Source organism: Echiichthys vipera, assembly GCF_963691815.1.
Source record: "Echiichthys vipera genome assembly, chromosome: 17".
NCBI lineage: Eukaryota > Metazoa > Chordata > Actinopteri > Perciformes > Trachinidae > Echiichthys > Echiichthys vipera.
The window spans coordinates 11,440,703-11,462,656 of record NC_139842.1 but is presented as its reverse complement, the minus strand read 5'-3'; the positions used below and the strand labels follow the sequence as shown (position 1 = coordinate 11,462,656).

Here is a 21,954-nt window from a genome sequence, read left to right as displayed (position 1 = left end):
ACAACAACAGAAACAACATTTTTAAAAAGTATGGCTACAAATCACGACACCAAGATTGTGAGCACGGTTGTTTTCTTTTGGTTAAACATTTATTTCAAAAGTCCAATGTAGGCTATACCCAGTCAATAGTTATGTCAGAAAATGAATGCTCGAATTTATATTTCATGTTTGTTTGAGTACATCCGTAATGATATACAATTACAGATCGCTATGAAGAAATGTGTTTATTTTTTATTGTTTTTTATTATTATTCACGTTAAAGTTGATTTCTATTTGTTTTTAACTTAATTGAAAACGTACAAACTAGAAATGGTAACATTTGTATTCATATATTGCATAAATGGTACAAAGTATTCGCAAAATGGCACAACTGAATTGTAATCAAATATAGACTACTTGTTATACAGGATTAAGAATGGATTACAGAGGAAGTGCTTTTAGTAATACATTCTGAACACAATTATAATATCAATAGAAAGGAGAATAAAATAAAAAATAAATTACAACATATTATTTACATACAAGGGGGAAAACAGTGTAATTTCAGTTAGTTTACCAATGTAAAATGCTTTACCTATGTTTTTATTTTATTTTAACCTATATTTTAAATACATTTAAGCTATGAAGTAGAGTACATGTTTGCGAATGTTGAACATAGCTTCCGTTGCTAAATACGACTGGCATTTTCCCCAGCCATACATATTGAAGCATCTGTTTTTTGACCAATGGCGTTGCTCTATGGGCGGGACTTGGTAGCTGCGCCTCTGGGGCTCAGCCTCTGTCATTCGCGAGCGGATTGTTTGTTGTCAAAATGGAGTTCTTACTCGGAAACCCGTACAGCACTCCCGTGGGCCAGTGTGTAGGTACGTTAGCCTTACAGTGATTCATTAGAAATGTGATACTTCCTCCACCGTTCATAGTTTGAGCGTTGACTGTTGGTGTTGTAGGGGTTTTACGGTACGAAAATAGCGAGCTGTAGAAAGTATCATCGCAGCAAACGTCATCCAATTGAAATTAGCTTTCAGCTAATGTTAGCTAGCTAACCATCATTTATTTAGCTGTAATCACAAGTGCAGAACGGTAAACACTTGCATGTGGGTGGACCCTGGTGAAAACAATACATTGCCGTTTACAAGGAGTTGAAATGAAAGGGAATGGCATGGGTTAGTGACAGTAATGCTTAAAGTGGCTTGCAGAGCTTTAAGTAACGTAGTAGTTCAATATTCTCCCAGTTTCTGAAAACTGCTTGCTCAGCCGTGTTTGTTTTTAGTTTTAAATCTAATGACTCTGTGCTGTGGTGCTTATTCTTCCTGCAAAAGGGGGAGGAAGAGAGCCTTGTGTCCTAACCACCTCCATTTGGTGTGGTTGCATCTCTCATTGCATCTTTGCAAAACTGCTCAGAGATAAAAGAACCTCTGACCCAGAACACATTGTCACCAAGGCTATGCTTTACCCCAGAATGACACAGATGACAAGAATAACTTTTCTGTGAGATCTACAGAAAAACAAAACAATGTTGTAGTAGTCTGGTGCAACAATGTCTCGTTCCTTTTGCATTCAGTTTTATTTAAATCTAGTCAGGCTCAGGGAGAAAGCACCCACATATTGCCTGAAAATCCCCCACCAAAGTACAATGTAACAACAACATACTGTTCTGTTACTTTTTACAGAGAAAACACCATCCCTGACTTAGCATTTACCCTCTGTAAATAGGTTTGCATTGAATTTGGATGCCAGTGCTTATGCAGTTGTATATCCTAAAGATTTTAAGCATAATTTCCTGTTTTATTAATTTTTTATCAAGTTTAAGGTTTTATTTATTAAGTCCCTGCGAAACGGGTGCAGACCACATTAATTTGTAACAATTTGTGTTTACCTTTTTAGTGAATGCAGCAGCTGTCACAGAAGCATTTGTTGATTACACATTTTATTTTGAGTACTGTTCTTTTTTAAATAAGGGCTTGTCTGTTTAGGTCTCAGACTTTCTCATGTTCTTACATAATCTGTTGTTCAATTGCCAGTGATGGAAAGTAGATAATGCAATACTTTAATCAAGCTCCTTAATGCACTTGTTAGAAACAGATTCAAGAAAGGATGTCTACAGGACTTTGAGGGCCTTTGGATTGTCCTCTGCTCTGTCCTGAGTGAGTTTTTCCCACCACCCACTGGTCAGCTGTTTTGTGCAACGTCATCCAAGACAGTCCTCGGCTACAAACTGTGAGCTTGGTCTCAAGCATTTTACTCTGCAGAGGTCCTTCTAGGTCATGTTGCGGTCTGTATACAGCACATCTTGGATTTCATCACTTCACAGAGATGGCTGTATCTCAAGCCTGATCTCTCGGGTTGAGTTGCTGCACTGAGCTGAGTTGTGAAGCCAGCTGTCTGTTTGACTGTTGTTGTTGTTGTTGTGGTGGTGGTGGCACTGTACACCACCGCAGAAAGCATAAGGATCATCTTACCTGAACTAATGAAAGAGAGAGATTGACAGAACACACGCCGAGGGGATGCATTGTGAGGAACTTAATTTCCTGAAAAGAGTGGAAGGGTTAGAGAGGTGCAAATTAATTTCCTTTTCTCGTCATCATGCTGCAGCTTCAGGTTCAAGGCACTTTTCTCAACCTCTGCATAGAGAGCTAAAGCATTTCAGTCTGTCAGTCAGTGTGTGGTGTGCAGTAGCCTAGTTCATTCAAAGATTCTGACCAATTGACTCAAAATAATCAAACGGCAACTCCGGGACTGAAAAATGCAGATATTAAGGCTTAAAGTTCTGCAGTAAGGGTGTGACAGCTTTGAGTAACAGGTGGGTGTTGCACAGGTGGATAGCGTTCAGCCCACCTCAGCTCCATCCACACTCCACTTTTTAGTGGAAGTTATGCGTGGTTAGAGCACATTTTATACAATCGATGATTTGAATGCACTAGTAACAAATTAATGGAGAAAATGTGCTCTTTTTTGTATGGGAAACTGGAGCTTTGTAGGTAATTTTGCCACGTCATGTCAGTACAATAATTAAAAGTCAAAATTTCAGACTCTCTTCTACTGTGTAAAAAGATAAAGTTCCTCTGAATACTGGTTAATTCTGTGCTAAAGAGAACTGTACGTAACCAGAACTTCAAGCCATTTTCATTATTTAGGCGCCAGCTTTTAGCTATTAGCTGTTGTCGAACTTTTGCCATTGCTGAGGTACGTAGAGAAGCAAAACTGAACAGATACAACAAAGAAAAAAACACAAGGATAAAATGTGTAGAAAAAGAAGAATCAAAGGGACAAATCGTTGAGAGATGGGGCCAGAGAGGATCAGTTGGCTGTGCATGGCACGGCCTGCCACCGTTATAGCCCAGGGATTGACTGGCTTCTCTGGTGTGGTGTTGATACCCAGGACTGGGCTGGGAGGACTGACACAACACCATGAATGAACGCAGTCAACAGAAGGCATTTTACTTCATTAGCAAGGCTCTGATTGTTCAGGGTCGTTCCAGCTCATTTCACATGGAGAGATCAGATTTTTCTCCCTCTTTTCTTTCCTCCTTTGCCACCCGTGCTCTGCCCTGTCTTGACCTGACAAGCCACTTGAGGAGATTACATGGGATATCCCACTGGCAGTGTCTGCTTAATTCCTCAAGACTTATGCTTTATGTGCAGCCTAAATCTGTGACACAGTGTTGCTCATTTTGAAATTCACTTTTATTCTCTCTATTTTTGTAGATAAGTATGTTTGTAGGTGAGACTCAGTTTGCCCAAAGAAAAAAAGACGGCTGTCTCTCGTGCCTGCCCGGTCTGTGACAAGTCGATTAGCGAGGGGATGTAGAGCATGAATAAGTCATGGCTGTCAGGCTCATCCAATGTTGAGCCACCCAAAAGGTAGGCAACACGGCCCAGCGAGGGGCTCTTGGCCTGGGCATGACAGCTTGCTCAGGGCCTCTGGGCTTCAGGCAGAGAAGCTTCCCCTGTCCAAGCTCAAGAGTCGTCTAATGTGAATCTATTGAGTGTCAGTCACAGGAACTCAGTCACAGCTCACTTCAGCAGAAAACCTTTTTTTTCTGTTTCACTGTGAAATGCACCCCAGATGACTGTGATCCTGAAAGATATCTGCTTTCACCGACATGATGGATGGATTTGGGGGACGGAAGAGGAAGGAGGAGACGGAGTGAGGAACGCAGTGATGACTGCAATGCCACTTCATCACTGTAGCTTCTCACAGTCAGGATCACATTGTTTCCCGGCTGTAGCCAAAATGCTATTAAATTGTAGGGTGGAGTTTGAAAGCAGGTCTTTGTGGCTTCTGTTTTTCATCTGTTATGTCTGAGTGCACAGCTGCATCACACCCACAACCAGCTTCACTTTCCTCCAAAATGTCAGCTTTCCTCTTGCAAGCTGACTGTTTGGTTTATTTAGTTAATTTACTAAGTTTGGAGGCATCCAAGCAACAGGTTGTGGACAATATTTTATAGCACATAACCATTTCGACACTCAGAGATAACAATGTTTTGTCAACTAAATTGAATGAAGAATTGTAGCAGTCTGATCTGTCTCCTGTTCATGATTAATAAATGATTCCTAGAGATGTGTTTTGCTTCAGTTGTTGCTTATTTAGTTATATAGGCTACATGTTATATAATGTTACAGAGAAATACATAGGATTTGACACCAAGGGCTTTATTTAGCTGAATAAAAAGGGACATTAGAGAGACACAGATCCCTGAAGTCTGTCACCACATGCTGACTTGCTTACACAACAGTTTTATTTTCGACCTTATGTAAAACGTGGGCCGCTTTAATTAGTGTGCATCAACATTAAGCACAGGCAACAACCGAGCCTGACTAAAATGCAGCATCACGCCCGCTAGTGAGACAGCAGGCAATGTGCAAACTGTATTAAAACCTGGTTATCAAGTTTCCAAGACTTATTAATCATTGCAGATGAAACTAAATTATTGGCAGGCAGTCGTTTGTTTCTCTCCACTGGTTGGTTTTTCTGCATTTTGACTGACATTATGTTGGGTTGTGAACAATGTCGGGTCTGTGTAAAAAAGCCACCAGCTCTTGTCTCACAACACATACTACTGTAAAAAGGATGCTTTCTGCATTTGTGTGTTATTCTTTTATAGACTACACTACAGTAAAGAGGACTATAATGCAGTCAAGTCAGGGCTTACATTTTTTTTTAGGGGCACTGCTGGTATCCCTAAGTGAGACAAAAATGTAGAGGCACAGACAAAAATTAAGCGGCACAGTTGTTGTTTTTCATAAGAAATAACACATAAATATTCTGTTGACCTGTTTTCCTGTAGAGAGAGCCACAGATGGAGGCCTACAGAATGAGGACTGGACCCTCAACATGGAGATCTGCGATATCATAAACGAGACAGACGAGGGGTGAGCTGCTACACCTTCTGGAAGTCAATCATTGTTGGGTTATAATTCGCTCTATCATCACTTTGAAGGAAAATACTTCTTGTCCTCGAATTAGTCAGTCCCACAACGAATTAGTCAGTCCCACAACGAATTAGTCAGTCCCACAACTTAATGAATCTTTCATTGTTTTGTCAAACTGGTGGACTGAGTGACTCAAGGGCCACAGAAAGCCTTTTGGTTTTCTGTAGGTGTCACTGTTGTCTCGTGTTTCATGAAATGAAATAACCAGAAATAACCTGATATACATTTTTCAATGCTCCTATCAGTATGATTGTGTTCAAAATAATATAAATACCCATTTTTCATATGTCTTCTCCAGAATCCATAAATATACTCCCCTGCTTTTCACATTCCTCATGCCTACACACACTCATTGTCTTGGCATGCAACTTGGTGCTCTCTCTGACACACACACACACACACACACACACACACACACACACACACACACACACACACACACACACACACACACACACACACACACACACACACACACACACACACACACACACACACACACACACACACACACACACACACACACACACACACACACACACACACACACAGAGTTCAGCTCCGCAGAACACAGAACTTATTGTCTTCAAGATGTTTCAGCAAGTTAAACAACGTCCAGTAAGCTCCAGAGTTCGACTGAAAGTTCAGGAATTTATTCTGTGACTGAAAATGACTGCTTTTGCGAACATGTGTTGCCTTAACACATTCTGCTGGGTGCTGAAACAAGATATAATAAAACAGATGAACGGTCCAGAACAACAAAAGGCAACTTTAACACTGAATCAGAAACACACACACATACAGAGTGCAGTTTGAGGAAGCTATATATCAGACTTAATGTGCCGTCTCCATCCATCTCCATCTATTTCAGCTCCCTCACTCAATAAATGCACCGTAGCTCGTGAAGGAGTTCATAAAAGCTTATTACGTCTCGTCTGCAGTGAAGAGACAGACGGTGTGAGGCAGAAAGCCAACCGGAAGTCTTCATGCATGGATGGCTTTGATCTTGCCTTGGGAGAAAATAGAGAAAGTAAAAAGGAGAAACAGATGGGGTGACGGCACTTCTCTGTCTTAGTAAAACAGCGATGCTGACAGACTGACTGGCATCTGTTATTGTTGCACAGATAATAATTTATTCCAACAAAGTCAAAGATGTTATGACTACTCTCAGCTGGGGTGCTTCATCCAGCTGTGTCTTCTCTGCTGTTTCCCTCTAGGCCAAAAGACGCCATGCGGGCACTGAAGAAGAGGCTTTGTGGCAACAAGAACTACAGAGAAGTGATGCTGGCGCTAACGGTGACAAATTCTTACTATTAGCTATTTTAATGTAAAAACTGGCATCAAATTTACCAGACACATCAGTGGGAATTGAATAAGAAATGAATCTCGCAACATTTCTTGATGGATTTATTCTCAGGAAGTCGTGTACAAAGTTGTTTTTTGCTTTTCAGTGTGTAGGCTGCATTAAACGGATTGCACCCTGTATACAATTTGACCTCTTCAGATCTTTTGTTCTTTCTCGGTCCTTTTATTCCACCATGTCTATCCACGCAGCCGCTGTGAGGGCTGTGCGTTTTTGTCTGATATTTCTCATGTTTCATTTTTTATATAGCAGTCGTGCCTTTTTTGATCTGCGTTCATATCCACCCACGTCTAAAATCTCTTGCTAGTTAAAAGCTCCTCTGTGTGATTAAAAGTCTTATTTTTCTCAGCTGCCTCTCACAAACTTTTATGCTTTCCAGTTTTTTTTTGTTTTTTTTTCAGACTTCTGTCTCTGTTTAATCGTCTCTCTCTCTCTGCAGGTACTGGAGACGTGTGTCAAGAACTGTGGTCACAGGTTTCATGTCCAAGTTGCCAACAGAGATTTCATCGATGGCGTGTTGGTCAAAATCATCTCCCCCAAAACCAATCCTCCAACCATCGTACAAGACAAAGTTCTGGCACTCATACAGGTATTTGGGCTCTTTGTATTAGCAGTTTATTTGGTATCAGCTTTTATTTTGCAGTCTATTTAACCCATATTTAGCCAGGTAACCGACCAATTCATCCAACATTGTACTTATAAGAGCTTCAAAAATCAGGCAGAGGGACCAGTTCACTTAGTTTTAAGTCATATTGAAGGCTATTCAAAGCAAGGGGTGCAGAGCACATATAACTTTCTTTCCAGTTCAGTCCATGCACTTAAAACAAAAAACAAGACCATACGTTGTGATCTTAGACTGTAGCTACGGTCAAATTTCTCTGCAATCAACCAACAAATGTACGATGAGAGCCCAGAATGGCTTTATAGATGATCAAGTACCAATGACGCCTAGGTCAGAGATGGCCAACCAAGTCTGGAGTACCACGTACAATGATGAGGGCTTTACAATTTGAAACAAATCTTCATGCACTGTGTCTAACGTGCAAACCATAGACCGTATATGTGCCAATGCATTCATATACAACAGATCATCGTAATCAAGAACCAGTAAAAAACGTAGCAGAGGCCAGTGTTCTTCTGTCCTCAAATGAGAAACAGGACTTGTTTTTGAACTGTTTCCTCAGCTTTTAAAGAAGAGTATCAACCCAATGTTTAAAAGAGGCAGTCATCAAGCCAAATACCAAGATATTTATAACAGGAGACAACTTCTACTATTGTGTTCACTGTCTCTCGTTCTTCTGTCCATGGATTTTTTATAGGGATATTTGAAGTACACTCCACTTTTAGACATTGTCTTTCTGTCCTTTGCTTGGTCTATTACCCACATCATAAATGTGTGTCTGGGAGACTATTTGACCATTTATGGGCAGGATGAAACACCTCTTTCTACTAATAAAATGTTGTGTTTATTGTATGTCACAATGTGTATGTGTGTTTGCGGCAGGCCTGGGCTGATGCCTTTAGGAGTAGCCCTGATCTTACCGGCGTGGTCCATATTTATGAGGAACTGAAGAGGAAAGGCATTGAGTTCCCAATGGCAGACTTGGACGCATTGTCTCCCATCCACACACCACAGAGGGTGAGAAGAAAGAAACATACACAACAAAAAAACCCACATGTATATTCACAAAGCAATATCCTGAGGGGTGTTTTTCTTCCAGGGTACACCAGAGGTGGACCCAGCTATGATCAAGTACCTAGCCCCTGCCTCACCTGCCGCCGGGACTCCTACACCTTCTCCGACCCCAATCCCGACCCCTGTTTCTGCCACACCGGCCTCCCACATGCCCAGCCCCATCACAGCAACCCCTGAGCAGGTGAGGGGCACCGCCAGCAACGTAAAGCAAGACTTCATTTCTCCAGAGTTTGTCAATAAAGCAGATTTATCCAGGGTTCAATTAAGTTGTGAAGTGCAAAGATTAAAGCAGATTACAACGATTTTAAAGGGATTTCATGACTAAGTCAGCCTTTGAGAACATTTGCAGATACTGAATAAGCTCTGAATGTGTCTAATTACTTTTGACCTTGTGTGCTTTCAGATCGCCCGGCTGCGCAGTGAGCTGGACGTAGTGAGAGGAAACACCAAAGTCATGTCAGAGATGCTAACGGAGATGGTCCCTGGGCAGGAAGATGCATCTGACCTAGAACTGCTTCAGGTTAGGGGTGCATGAATACATTATGAGTTTTATTTTAACCAATGATGTGCCTAACATGACTTTAAATTTTTCATCCAAGTTAGCAACAGCGGAAATAAAGTTGTCTCTGTGTTTTAATGTTTAATGTGGATTTTAAGTTGATGTGATTTTAAAGTTAAAACATGAAGGCAAATCCAAAACAGAAGCAAATTAATCTGATTTATTCTATTATCAATTGTTCTTTATATGAAGTGGTCTATCTTTGATTTTTTTGTTTAACTTTTATTTACAAAGGAGAGTCTCATTGAGATAAAGAATCTCTTTTTTCAAGGGAGACCTGGCCAAGACAGGCAGCACATATACATACACCCTACTCTGAAGGGAATTAGAAATTAATATAGGCTCATGCAAACTACCCTGTTAAAGATAATAATTCAGAGAGCAGAATGCTTTCCAGCATGGCATGTCAGCTGTAAAGTGTTGTAATTATTTGCAGCCACCAGGGGGAGTAGTGTCTCTAATTTTCAAAGGAAAACGCTCAAGTTGCCCACAACTTATCAAGAGTTGGCTGTGGTAAAATTCCTGAAATTGACAATGAACCGGTGGTATAGAAACTCATGTAGAGTTTAATCTCCTGAGGTTAAATCCATTCAATACCTGTGTCCGCTGCAGGGATCTGACCCTGTGCTAAGATACCAGTGCCAGTTGTCTTTTTGGACTTAGTGTCTTTTTTCCTGCTATTTAAGTAAAAGCATTTACATTTTCTTTTTTACACAGTTAGGCAAATATTTTTGTCTTGCTCAGCACCGAACACCTTGTAAGAAAAAAAAATACAGTGTATTTATGTTACAGTTTCCCCCAAATTTAGACGAAGTATAATATCGTGTGTGTCTGACAAAAGTATTTGATTCTGTACAGCTCACTCTGTCTCTTGTTTTTCTATCTATTAATTTATCAATGAGTGTATTGATCGTTCTGTTGATGTTCCAATCTATCAAGGAGCTGAACAGAACTTGCAGGGCCATGCAGCAGAGAGTGGTCGAACTGATTTCGCGCGTCTCTAACGAAGAAGTGACTGAGGAGCTGCTGCATGTCAATGACGACCTCAACAACATTTTCCTCCGATATGAGAGGTACGATCAATCCAACCATCTGTCAGACTTTATTTTTAGGTGTATTCAGAAACTCTGCCTTTAAACGAGCCATCAGGACGTCTGTACAGTTGTGTTGTCATAACTATACTATGAATAGGCAGAAAGTGCCGTTACAGTCATTCCACAGCTGCAATGACTGTACAGGGACACAGAGATCGCAGATGCAGAAGACCCGGAGACGCTGACCAATCAGGAGTGGGGCCCTTAAAGAGACAGAAAAATAATGTGTACATGAACATAATATCTGACCTTTAAATTATCTTTAATATCAATACAATTGTTGCCTCTCCAACAGAACTGTGAAAGTTAATGTGTAAGATCAAGACTTGGTCCAATAAGTTTAATGCATAAATAATTGGTGCTCTTTAGAACTTTGTTGGTTTGCCAAACTATATCTCAATCCATGATTGTAAAGAGGAGGCCCCAGCTGTGATTATATCCCTGCTTGCAACTGAAAAATACAAATTTTTTAGAGATAAGTGCTAAACACAGATTGAGCACAATTTTTCGTTCAAGTTAAAATAACACAAAATAACACAGCTTGTTTGACGATTTGTTTCTTTTAAACATTCTGTGACTTCAAACTGGTAAAATGTCTCTTACCTGAGGTTTGTGAAGATGAAAAGATGAAGATGTGTAAGCATTTGAACCTCACACAGCTTGTGGTAAAACGTTCAAAGGTTTTTTTGCTGCTCACAGGTACGAGAGGTACAGGTCGGGTAGAGCCGCACAGAACAACGGGGTGAGTACAGAGAGTATGCGTTCAAAGAGCGGAAATCAAAGACCCAAAATTCTCTCTTAGGATTGCTTGTTTTGTGTTTGCTTTTTGCACATTTTCAGAATAATTTGTCTTTTTACATTTTATCACATCTGCATTTGGCCTGTGGCAGTCAGTCTTACATTAAAGAGGCTATAAGGGATGTTTCAAACAAAACTGTTCACGTAGCCATTTGTCGTGCTTGTTTTACCATTTTAGTATCTGAATTAATTATTACTATTTATAATAGAATACACAATCCACTGCAGTATTAATATTTAATGCAAGTGGATTGCATTTTTAGCTTTATCAAAACTGGAAGTGCAAGGCAGAACAAGTCCCAATCTGCTGTTTAGATTACATTTGCCAGTATCTGTGATTCAGAGCCAGAGGGTTGGGGCATCTCCCACTACATCCCACATAGCTGTTTGTGTTTGCATGCAGTTGATCTTTTTGTGTGTTCTGTCTGTTTGTGTTGTGGCCAGCTGATGGAGGCAAGTATGATGCCAGTACCAGGTTCAATCCCAGCCAATGTGCTGGGATTGAACGGAGTGATGAATGTTTACATGTCTGCTGTGTGGAGCTAATGCCACTGTCTGGAAGTAGATACTATGTGTCCTTCCCTGCCCTTCCTTTGCCTTCTGTCTCACACATCTGAAGTCTTGTGCAACTGTTGAACCCTCTGATTTATTCCTATGCATAGCCTCCAAACTGACCCTCAGTTTAAATTGTGTAAATAGTCAGTCCTTTAGAATTTCAGTAGATATAGTATTCTATATAAAGGACGGAAGCTGACAAAATCAAAAACCTAATAAATAAATGACTTGAGAAAGATAAAATAAGCCTTTATTGATGCCTATGATAAATAAAGGAATATACCACTCAATGTTCCAACAATCTTAGAAACATGTGACTTGAATTGATATCTTTGTTTTAATTAACTGCATTATTTGTTTACCTATGGAATAATTCCCGTATCTATTTATTTCCCTTTTATCTATTTTAATTAATTTTTAAATGTATTTATTCATTTTAGGATTATGTACATATTTATTATTTGGCCTTTGCATTTACCCTCAATCTTTTTCTCCAAACCTATTTATTAGGGTTCAAAACCTGATTGAGTTTTGGTTTGTTATTATTCTTTGTCGTCTTATGGCTGGAATGACCTAGAAAAGCAAAACTTAGACGAGTAACTGGAAATGATGTGCGAATGCTTCCTTAGAAATAGAGACCAATAGAGACCAACCGCCCACATGGTGGCGCTGTATTTAAAAGCCAAATACGCGATTTTGGAGAGTTCACACCTCTCACACCGTAAATTCGATTGAGTTGATATTTGACACACATCCCGTTCAATGGGTTCCACAAAAAAGCCTCTTGGACCATAAAACTCCGCCATAATGGATTTCTTGGAAAAACAGTAATATCTAAATTTTAAAATCAGGAAACAAGTGTGCGATTGGTTTCACTCTTCACTCACTTCTTTCTTATTTTTGATTTTGGCAGCTTCAGACCTCCATTATTTTCTCTATGTACAATGGGCAAGCACTGTAATCTGATTTCCTGAACAAACATACACTTCCATCATCTCTATTAGCTGGTGACACCTCAAAAGCAGTGCATATTGAGGTTGATTATTATTATTGATGGCCATCTCTTATCTTTTCCCTGTCCCCTTTCAGATGTTGGAAGAGGCCACAGAGGACAACCTGATAGACCTGGGCCCGGGCTCCCCTGCTGTGGTCACACCCAGGACCAGCTCCAGCCCTCAACCCCACTCCTCCACCGGGGCCACTGCCTCTCCTGCCCATAACCCCCCTACGGCCTCACTATCCTCTGCGCTAGCTAGTATGGGTAAGAACAAAAGTGTATCAAGCCTGTGTTCCAGTGTGAGGAAAAAGATTAAGCTCCAACTATCATTCACATACACACACTCTCACAGCACAGCTGTAGCATCCCTCTCCCCCAGTCTCTGCAGCATTGGAGAAGCAGCAGAGTGTAAAAAAGGCTCATAATCTGGCCACTAATGGGAAATGAGCCGAACAACATAACTCATCACTAGACAGCCTTCCTTGCCACTGCGACCTCCTCTGTCGGTCTCTAGAAAGTCTCTACATGCTATAGTACTCTTCTAAAGCTTTGATATATTGCTGTTCTGTTCTGAACCTTTCTTCTTAATCCTCCATCTTTGCTATTTCCGTCCTCCTTGCTAACCCTAACCCCATCCACTCTCCTCTCTTGCCGTCCCTCTCCAGATGTAGCTTCAGACAGCGTCAGTGAAACCCTGTCCTCTGTACGCAACCAGGATGACTTTGACATGTTTGCCCAGACCAGGACCAGCTCTCTGGCTGACCAGCGCAAAAAGTAGGTCTAGATTTAATTTTGCTTCTGGGGCAGCCCGGATTCTCTTATGTTATGATTCCGAGTGCCATTTATTTTAATTAAATGGGTATCCATGACCACCTTTTGATATTTAAAATGTGTTTTTTGTGATGAAGTTTAAACTTTTTTAATGTGTGCACTATTCCATTCATCTGCATGTACTGTAGAAGGCTGGTTGAAAATAATGCTTTTAACAAGCAACTCTTAGCAGACTGCCGACTGTTTGAATGCTGACTCTCAGCTCTGCATCTTGACGTGCGTGTGTGTGCGTGCGAAGCCTCTCACCGAGCGTGAGAGCCAGGGCGAGAGGAGAGGAGAATCTGTAAATGACGCTGTAAAACTTCTCACCCTGAGCTGAATCGCACAAATACACACAAATACACACAAATACACACAAATAATAATTCAGCTTCTTCTGATCGCTACCAGTATAGAAACATGTTTAATAATACCGGGTCCAGTACCATGTATTTGTTCCTGTTCCTGGTGAATGCTGCAAAATTGCAAAAGGGTGTATTTTGGTGTCTGGTGGCTCAGGCTCTGTACCACATAACGGCAACATCCCTGCTGGCCAGAGACTCTCACCCTCCTTCCGTCTTTCTCTTCTGTGCTGTTTTGTAAAGGCAATATAGTCAAAAAATAATATGAAAACTCATTGTTGCTGTTCTTAAAAAATGTCACGTAATGTTGACATTCGACCAGATATTCTCGGAAATAAAACAAAATGGGAGGGTGTTGCCGGGTACTGTTACTGTTTTTTTGTTTTCTCATGATCTTTACTATGCTGTTTACGTTTTCGGGCACAGTGTAAAGTATGAGGACCCTATGGCATTGGGCGGCTTGGCCTCGGCTTTGGATGTGAGACAACAGAACACAGGAGGGGTGAGTACACTGATGCATGCAGTTTGATGCAATCTTTCACCCAGATATGGAGTATGGGTGCTTACACGGCCAGTGAGCCTTTCCTGTACCAGTCTGTCCTCGGCCCTTGGTCACTCCCTGCATGTGATGGTCTGTGAGAGTTCAACAGTGACATTTGTCCTATGTTCAGTCACGGTGATACTCTAATCAAACAATGAGGTTTGAGTTTTGATTATTGTTATTACTTAATAGCTTAAATAAATTACTTGCAATGTGGTAACTGTTCAAGTGTTAATCTGGCATATGAGTAACTACAAGTTCTCATCCTTCAAACCAGATTCAGTTTTCTGGGCATTTAAATGAAAACAGCCCAATCAATTTGCACAGAAAATCAAAATTAGATTTTTGTCATCATTCTTCCTGTCCTAGCACACATTGCAATATATTCTCAAACATTTCAACCTGACACTACAATACACAGATACAGACACACACACCACCTCGTACAGTACTTTTACTTGAGGAAGTCCTTTTTTCCCCTTTTTATTTTCCACATTTCCATCTTTATGGAATGAACCTTTCACTTTTTTTCTTACATTCTCCCCTCTTTTTCTCCCTCTTTAAATGACAGCCATCTGTTGCCTATTTTACTTCTCTGTCTCTCTCTCTCTCTCTCTGCACTGTGCTATGCTGTGTTGGGGCCTGCTGCCTTTCTTCTCTTGTGTAAGGTGTTGTTCTGTTGTTGATTCAGCTAAGGGTAAAAGGGGATGATAACCCAGCAGATCAGGAGCTGCCCATAGACAGCTGGCTTATTACCCAAGGAATGGTGAGGACTCCATCCTCAGTGTGTCTTCCTACCCCTCCCTCGTGTCCACCCTCATCCCTGCTCTCAACCTCCCGCGGCATCATCCATAACCCTTACGAGCTTCTCTCATTTTCAGTCTCATCTCACTGCTCTGTCCTGGAATGCTTCAACAAGCGCATACCAGCAACAATTTCCCCCCTAAGAAAACATTCACTACCATGTCAAGTACAGATGTTTAACTCTAGTGTTGTTGGGCAATATGACGATACCTTAAGACACTCTTCCAACACTGTGATAGAAATGACATAGAAAAATATATATGATAGACATTTTTATATTATTTTGATGCTACATATCTTCTTCCTTCCACAACCTTCTTCTGTTATGAAAGAATGACATAACTCAATATCCCAGTATCTACACTCATATGTGTAATCATGGGTTATGTAATCTAGTTGATGTTGATTGCATTGAACTGTGTGGAAATGTAAAGTTTGACTAAAAAACCACAAAGGCAATTTTCAGATGATATTCCCTCAGGTATTTCAGGAGTGAGAAGTTTGAGTTTAACTGGTTGTTATTCTCAATTTAGACAACCTAATTGTGTATCACAGACTCTCAATTTGATTCTTTCACACAATATTGATTTGATTGAAAGACAAAGTTATCATATTAAATTATCGCCCAGTCCTACCTTAAGACGTGCTGATTATGCTGTACTGTTTCTGCTGAGGACACTATCTCTTTACTATCAGATGTATTGGCTGTACTAGCCCATTGCAAGCAATCATGCAAATTAATAAACAGAACTTTACCTTATGGCATGAAAAGCACATTGTTTCCATCAATGTAAGTTTCCATTGATATAGAAATATTCTTGAATGATTTCATCCATATTGCCCACCTCCAGTGCACTCTATTGACATGGGCGCTAAACAGTGACTATACCCATTAATGATGCTTTCCACATTAATGCCACCCGTTAATGGATTGGTTAATGAGCCTGACGGGTCACCGGGAACTTTAATCAGCTCCATTCATCTCTTAACAGTCACATACTAAAACAGCAGGGATGTACAGATACTTCTGCTACACAGCATGGATAAATCAACAATGATGAACATAATCTATCCTCTAAGTATAAAAGAAGTAGGCAAAGGGATGGTGCTTTGCTGTGTACTGGAGAGTATTTGCTAGTTTCCTCTAACTGTCTTTGGATCTTACAGTAGAAAATACACTAGATATAACCAACGACAACCTCACACTACTCACCATAACCAAAGGTAGTTGTAATATTAATATTAACACTCTAACAATTGAGTTGATGTTTTAACTGTAAATATTTGAGTATAAATGATTACTCTTTGAACTTTTTCAGTGTAAATGCTGTGTGTTATGCTTAGAACAGACTTCTTATTGCTCACATTTTCTTCCCTGTTCACACAGCTGCATGAGTTTTTTTTTTGTCTCTTGAATACTTTCACTGCCTTGGCCTTTTATTTTGAAATACTCCCTCTCTATGCTCTCACGAGAAAACCCCGCCAGTGTTTTTGTAGTCTATAACAGGGTTTCAGGAAAACGTTTTTGTTTCTCTATTCAACTTTAATATCAGGTTGACGTCACATGTGAACTTTGACCTCATCGCATAGACAGTGAAAGGATGTGGAAGACTTTTAAGTATTGTGTGTGAACTTGATGCTTTTTCTGCTTTTGTAAACAAAAAGCGTGCAAGTAACTTTCCTGATTTTCTCTGTTACTCCTCATGGATGGACTTACAGTTTCTGGAGCCGCTGTAAAAGTTTCCTTTTTCAGCAACATACCGTATAATGCAACACACTTTCAATGCAGTCCTGATTCAATGTGATTATTTGGTGCCCACACAAACATAAACACACACCATCCACCCTGGCTTTGTGGCCTCATCACATCATCGCAGTCATTGCACGCCATGCAGCGTTTGTGTGTGCAGTGCGTGCGTGTGCTCCACGTATGTGTATGCCTTGGATTGCCCTGCCTCTCGACGGTCCCTGTGCTTTCAGTTTTTCCCATCCAATCAATCTCTTAACCACATACAAGCGATTTGCAAATTAACTAATGATGTAGAATAATTAACACTGCTGTGTGACATTAGTCGACAGCTGTTAAGCCATGTCAGCACCACAGAACTAATGAGAACAATACACAACCTGGAAACTCCTGTTCTCATCGAAGACATCTAGTAGCAGATTGTTGCACTTGATAAAACAATAAGAGCACAGACTTGAGAAGGGTTGAATGTGTCTTTTGAGCAAATTTTCTTTTTGTTCTCATTTTGATTTGTTTTCATTTTAATCATCTTCCCCTCCAAGCCTTTGCTGATTCCTATTTTTGTGTTTGTTTGTGTGTTACAATTTTACTTTTTGTTGTCGGGGTTGGGTGTCTTTCTGTTGTGTGGCTTTGGTGCTGCCCCTTGGTTTGTCCATGGCTTTGCTCCATAGATCCCCGTATCGCAGTCCTCTGTCATGGATGACATAGAGGAGTGGCTCTGTGCTGACGTGGTGAGACTTCTTTACCTTGATTTATTTCCTTTTCTCTACTTTTTCTCTCTTTCTTCTTCCCTTGGTTTGTTTTGTTTTTATTTGATAGCACATTTCATCCATCCATCTCATATAACTGAGTGCATTTGACTTCAGTTTCCTTTCACATCACATCCTTTCACTTACTGTTATCTAATGAATTTCCACCAATTACCTATTAACATATAACAGTTCACCATGAGGTTTGACTTGCTAACATAGTGCTAATGCTAGTCAAGTTAAAATGGCTGGTATGAGCTTTTTTAACATGTGCAAGTGGAGTCAGGCTCGAGAAGGCTTCTTATTGTCTTCAACTGCAAAAATTGTGGAAGGATGCATGATAGATGGAACCTTCATGAGCGACTTTGTATGGATTTGCCTGTGTTTGTGTGAACTTTACAGGCATTTGACTTGTATGATGCTCTTGCGTATCAGCTTATTGTCTTGCTGACTCTACTCTAAGGTTTATGTCTGTCTTTTGAAACACAGACAGCTCCATTAATGATGCCAAAATGTGTACACTATCTCATGACTTTTTTCTTCTCAATAGAAAGGGGATGGTGCTGAGGAAGGGGTGACCAGTGAAGGTATAAACTCTGAATTTGATCACAATTGCATATGTTTCGGTGGCTATAACTTGTCTAATTTTGTTAAAGGGATAGTTCAGATTTTATAAATTGGGTTGTATGAGCTACTCAGTGTATTATCAAAATTGGGTTTCTTCTCCAAAGTGAGGGCATGCTGACCGCAATCTACTGTCGGTAATATACTGACTATGGAAAATGCCTCATAAAGACATCATACAATGCCACTTCAAAAAATCTGAACTATCCCTTTAATTTTCCTCCTTTTAATCGATTTGTGTCTTTCAGAATTTGATAAGTTCCTGGAGGAGCGGGCAAAGGCATCAGACTCTCCCCCCGGAGCTAACCCTGCTCACCCTTCCCGTGCCCCCGGTGGCTCTCATAAGAAGGCTGAGCGGACAGAGGATGCCCTCTTTGCCTTGTAGACTGTTCTCAGAGAGCCTCGATCTCTCTCTAGGGGCATCTAAAGGTCCTCGCCCTAAATGATTCCTCTCAAACGGTCCCTCCAGTCTTATTTCATCACTGACTGGATGTGGTGTAGCAAGCGATCTCCACCCTCCTTGTCATTCTCTTGCCACAGTGTTGCTCCAACATGCAGAGGTCCAACATGTTTACTGCACACAACTGCGTTGCGTTTTACTATATATGGATGTATTAATCTGTTAGTGTGGGATGTACTGCCCGTGGCCTCTGCTTCTCATTTGTAACGGACCACGAAAGGAAGACAACCTAACCTGTCTGATGTGGTTTAAAAATGTGGTATATTACTGCAAGATTAATGGAAAAATGTCACTGCAGGTCCATGCATTGAGTCAGTATGTAAGCATACAATTAGGATTATATTGTGTTGTTTTACTACATTCAGCTAATTGCTAATGTATGCATTTATTGTTTTAATGGTTTGTTCTGTACTAAGTACTAGCGCTGTGGTTGTGGTCGATCCACGAATACTCCAGTTAGAGCTCTAGTCATGTTTTTAAAACTGACATATGTGTGGAATTACCCAATTTACCTGAAGCAGTCTGGACTAAAGACTTGTGTTAGCAGGCTCATGTTGCTAAGTAGGAATGTAATAGCTTAATCATAGCTACTCTTGATGAGTGTATGCCGGCATTCCTTTAACCAAAGGGAATTAAAAACTAAAAATTTAAGAAGCACTAGTTAGAATTTTCTTTTATGTTTTTTTAAATGGCTAAGGGGAAGGCACAGGCCCATGAAATATTTCCCAGTCCTCTGAAAAGCTACAGCAAATTAGCTGTTCTTGAACAATTGCAAACACATTTAGCTATTCCAAAGAACATTAAGGCTTTAATGAATATTTTCCTTCCCCTGCTATATTAATTCCTTTGCACTTTTAAGCAAAAAAAAAATATTGTTTTTGTGTTTTGTGTTATAAGATGGTTACTATTTTTCTAGGGGATGGGAAATGGTCTTTAGATTGTCTTCATTTTGCACATAACTTTTGTAACTGTAATTGCAGCGCTTACTCACATAGAAGTGGAATAATAGACAGTTAAACTTTAAGGAATATACAAAATGACATGTACATGCAAGACAGATTATGGCATTTAAATTATCAGCAAGACTTAGCGCTGGCACCATAATGAACTTACAGTCCAAAAGTATAGATTACAATAATGCACTGTTGTAAAGGACGTATTCATATAGATAGATCTCCACTTACTCTAAACTATGTAATCTATATATACCTCAAAATACAGGAATTTTAGTTTTTGTATCTGGTCAAAAATGTATTGGCTCATATTAATATTCAGAAGGCAGAGAGGTTTATGCATCATTTGATCCCTTGATTGTATTTTTATATTTCATTTTAAAAAAAAAGATAGGATGCTCCTCATCATGCAAGTTTTTGTGGTAAATTCTGAATTATGCAGCAAACAAACATACCTTTTTTTTTTTTTTTTAATTTGTGCAGTAAAGACACACTTTAAGTTGTGGTGTACTTTCATTCTGGTATGATTCATCTGCTGCTGTTGGAGCTGCTGCCAAGCATTTATGTGACTGATTTCAGCAAAGTAGCGCTAACTGGAGTTTGTCTTTGGTGTGCTTAAGATCAAACTTAAAGGCAAAAAGCAAACCTCTCTTCATTCCAGCCGTTTTGCCAAGGCTCGTTGCTCTTTTTTTTTTTTCTTTTTTTTTCTTGTAGTCAATGTTAGACCAAAAGCCTTGTCGATCATGGCACCCCAAGTTGTAAAAAACAAACATGACTTGTCAGTATAGGCCTTCCACTAGAGGGAAATATTCATGGATTGTTATACTTCGTTAAAATAAATGCAATGATGACACTGAAGAAGTATTTGTGTCTAATAATTATGATTACATATTTAGATGTATTTTAGTTGAGGAAACTTAATGATTAATGTGCTTTAACTTTTTCAATGCTATATGGTTACATATGGTTATATAGGTTCAATATGGTTGCTAGGTAACTGAGATAAAAGCGTTAAATTTACAATCAACCATTGTGTTCACTTTGAAAATATTTTACCTTGCTGAGGATTACTAAAAATGTAACAGGAGATCATTTTAAAGGGGAACTTGTGTAATTTTCTGTTTGTATGTTACGAAGCTCTGGATCTGTACCAGTATTATGTATTATCATGTATTATGTTACTTGCTTTTTTGAAGCTTAAGTCCTGATTGCAACATGTATTCCTCTGATTTTTTCTGATATTAAAAAAGGGTAACTGAATGTATTTTAATACTGATGAAGCAGAACATTTAGCTAATGTTTTGTGGACATGGAGGAGAGGCTTGTTTTCTGTTAGTGGGTGTACCATGTCTGTTTGGCTGTGCCGTCCGCTGCCATTACTAATGGTCAGATTTTTTGGCCTAATGCACGTATGTAACTGCCCAATAAAACACTAGCAATGTGTGACCTCTACCTCACAACTGTTTGTGGTTATTTTACAGTAATGGGTTGTGGAACAATCTCCTTCTTCTTTGCGCACAAGCTGATGCAATTCGGCCTCAATCTTACACTGTGCTGGCCATTCATTGTCACATGAGCCTCTCTCACCCCCTCCCATATGCAGGTTCATAGACATTTTCTCCACTCTGCTCTAGTAGGAGTATAAAATGTAAACAAATACAGTTTTTTATAGAGGTTAGAGCAGGGTTTGAGTCCTTCAGTTACCTTGGAGCATCACTGACAGGTTTCCAGAATCAAGTGAACAAAAGACATGTACCTTTATACAAATACACCCCATCACCAACAACAACATGCTTGTTGACAGGCTTTCGATGTTACTCCACTCCCCTAGTACTGACAAAAACGTTGCAGTGGTACTCTCGGTCACTGACCTATTTCCCCAACATGCTATTGTGGGGAACCCCTCTTTGTGTTCGTGTGACACATTAAAGTTTTAATTTCGCTGATCTGTAAATAGTTTGCCTAGCCAAATGTTTACATTATTAATAATTCAAGTGTGTTGTTTACTGGAAGAAGCCTAACTTTACAAAGCTTAATTAGATGTATAACTGTACTTAGGCAATGGATTTGGTATTTATTATAGATTCATCCGGTGAAATATTACAAGTTGCCTCATAATTGATTCTGCTAGGCCACCTGTATCCTTTCAGGTTATTTCCCTGCTGCTGCCGCTGCTCTAAGATAGAAACACATGATGTAATCACTAGACCCAGAGATGTGACGTCACATCACCCCACTCGGCTCCCGGGCTTCTCATTGGTCGATTTCACTGGTTCTACAGGAGGAGCCGCTGCTTCGAGTCAACCAAACTTGTCTTCCATTAGCTGACGCCTGCTCGGCTCTCATTGGCTGTTGGGGGCAGAGCCCACAATAAACCCAATCCATGCTGTACCCTCAAAATAAACA

The 21,954-nt window shown here is 40.0% G+C and overlaps 1 protein-coding gene across 4 annotated transcripts; it reads left to right on the top strand.

The window, feature by feature from the left end:
* The first annotated feature begins 784 nt into the window (after nt 1–784).
* tom1l2a (target of myb1 like 2 membrane trafficking protein a) lies at nt 785–21,000 on the top strand. 4 transcript variants are annotated; one of them, XM_083930944.1, is made up of 15 exons: nt 785–863; nt 5,292–5,376; nt 6,654–6,732; nt 7,239–7,388; nt 8,304–8,438; nt 8,521–8,697; nt 8,899–9,015; nt 9,994–10,127; nt 10,848–10,890; nt 12,591–12,762; nt 13,164–13,272; nt 14,097–14,172; nt 17,434–17,493; nt 18,062–18,098; nt 18,384–21,000. In XM_083930944.1, exons 1-15 carry the CDS (start codon nt 812–814, stop codon nt 18,518–18,520), a joined length of 1,563 nt encoding a protein of 520 aa, XP_083787070.1. In that variant the 5' UTR covers nt 785–811; the 3' UTR covers nt 18,521–21,000. The 4 variants fall into 4 exon arrangements, with proteins under 4 accessions (XP_083787070.1, XP_083787067.1, XP_083787068.1 ...); XM_083930941.1 differs by having other exon boundaries at nt 798–863; nt 8,521–8,676; XM_083930943.1 differs by having other exon boundaries at nt 820–859.
* Nucleotides 21,001–21,954: the final 954 nt, after the last annotated feature.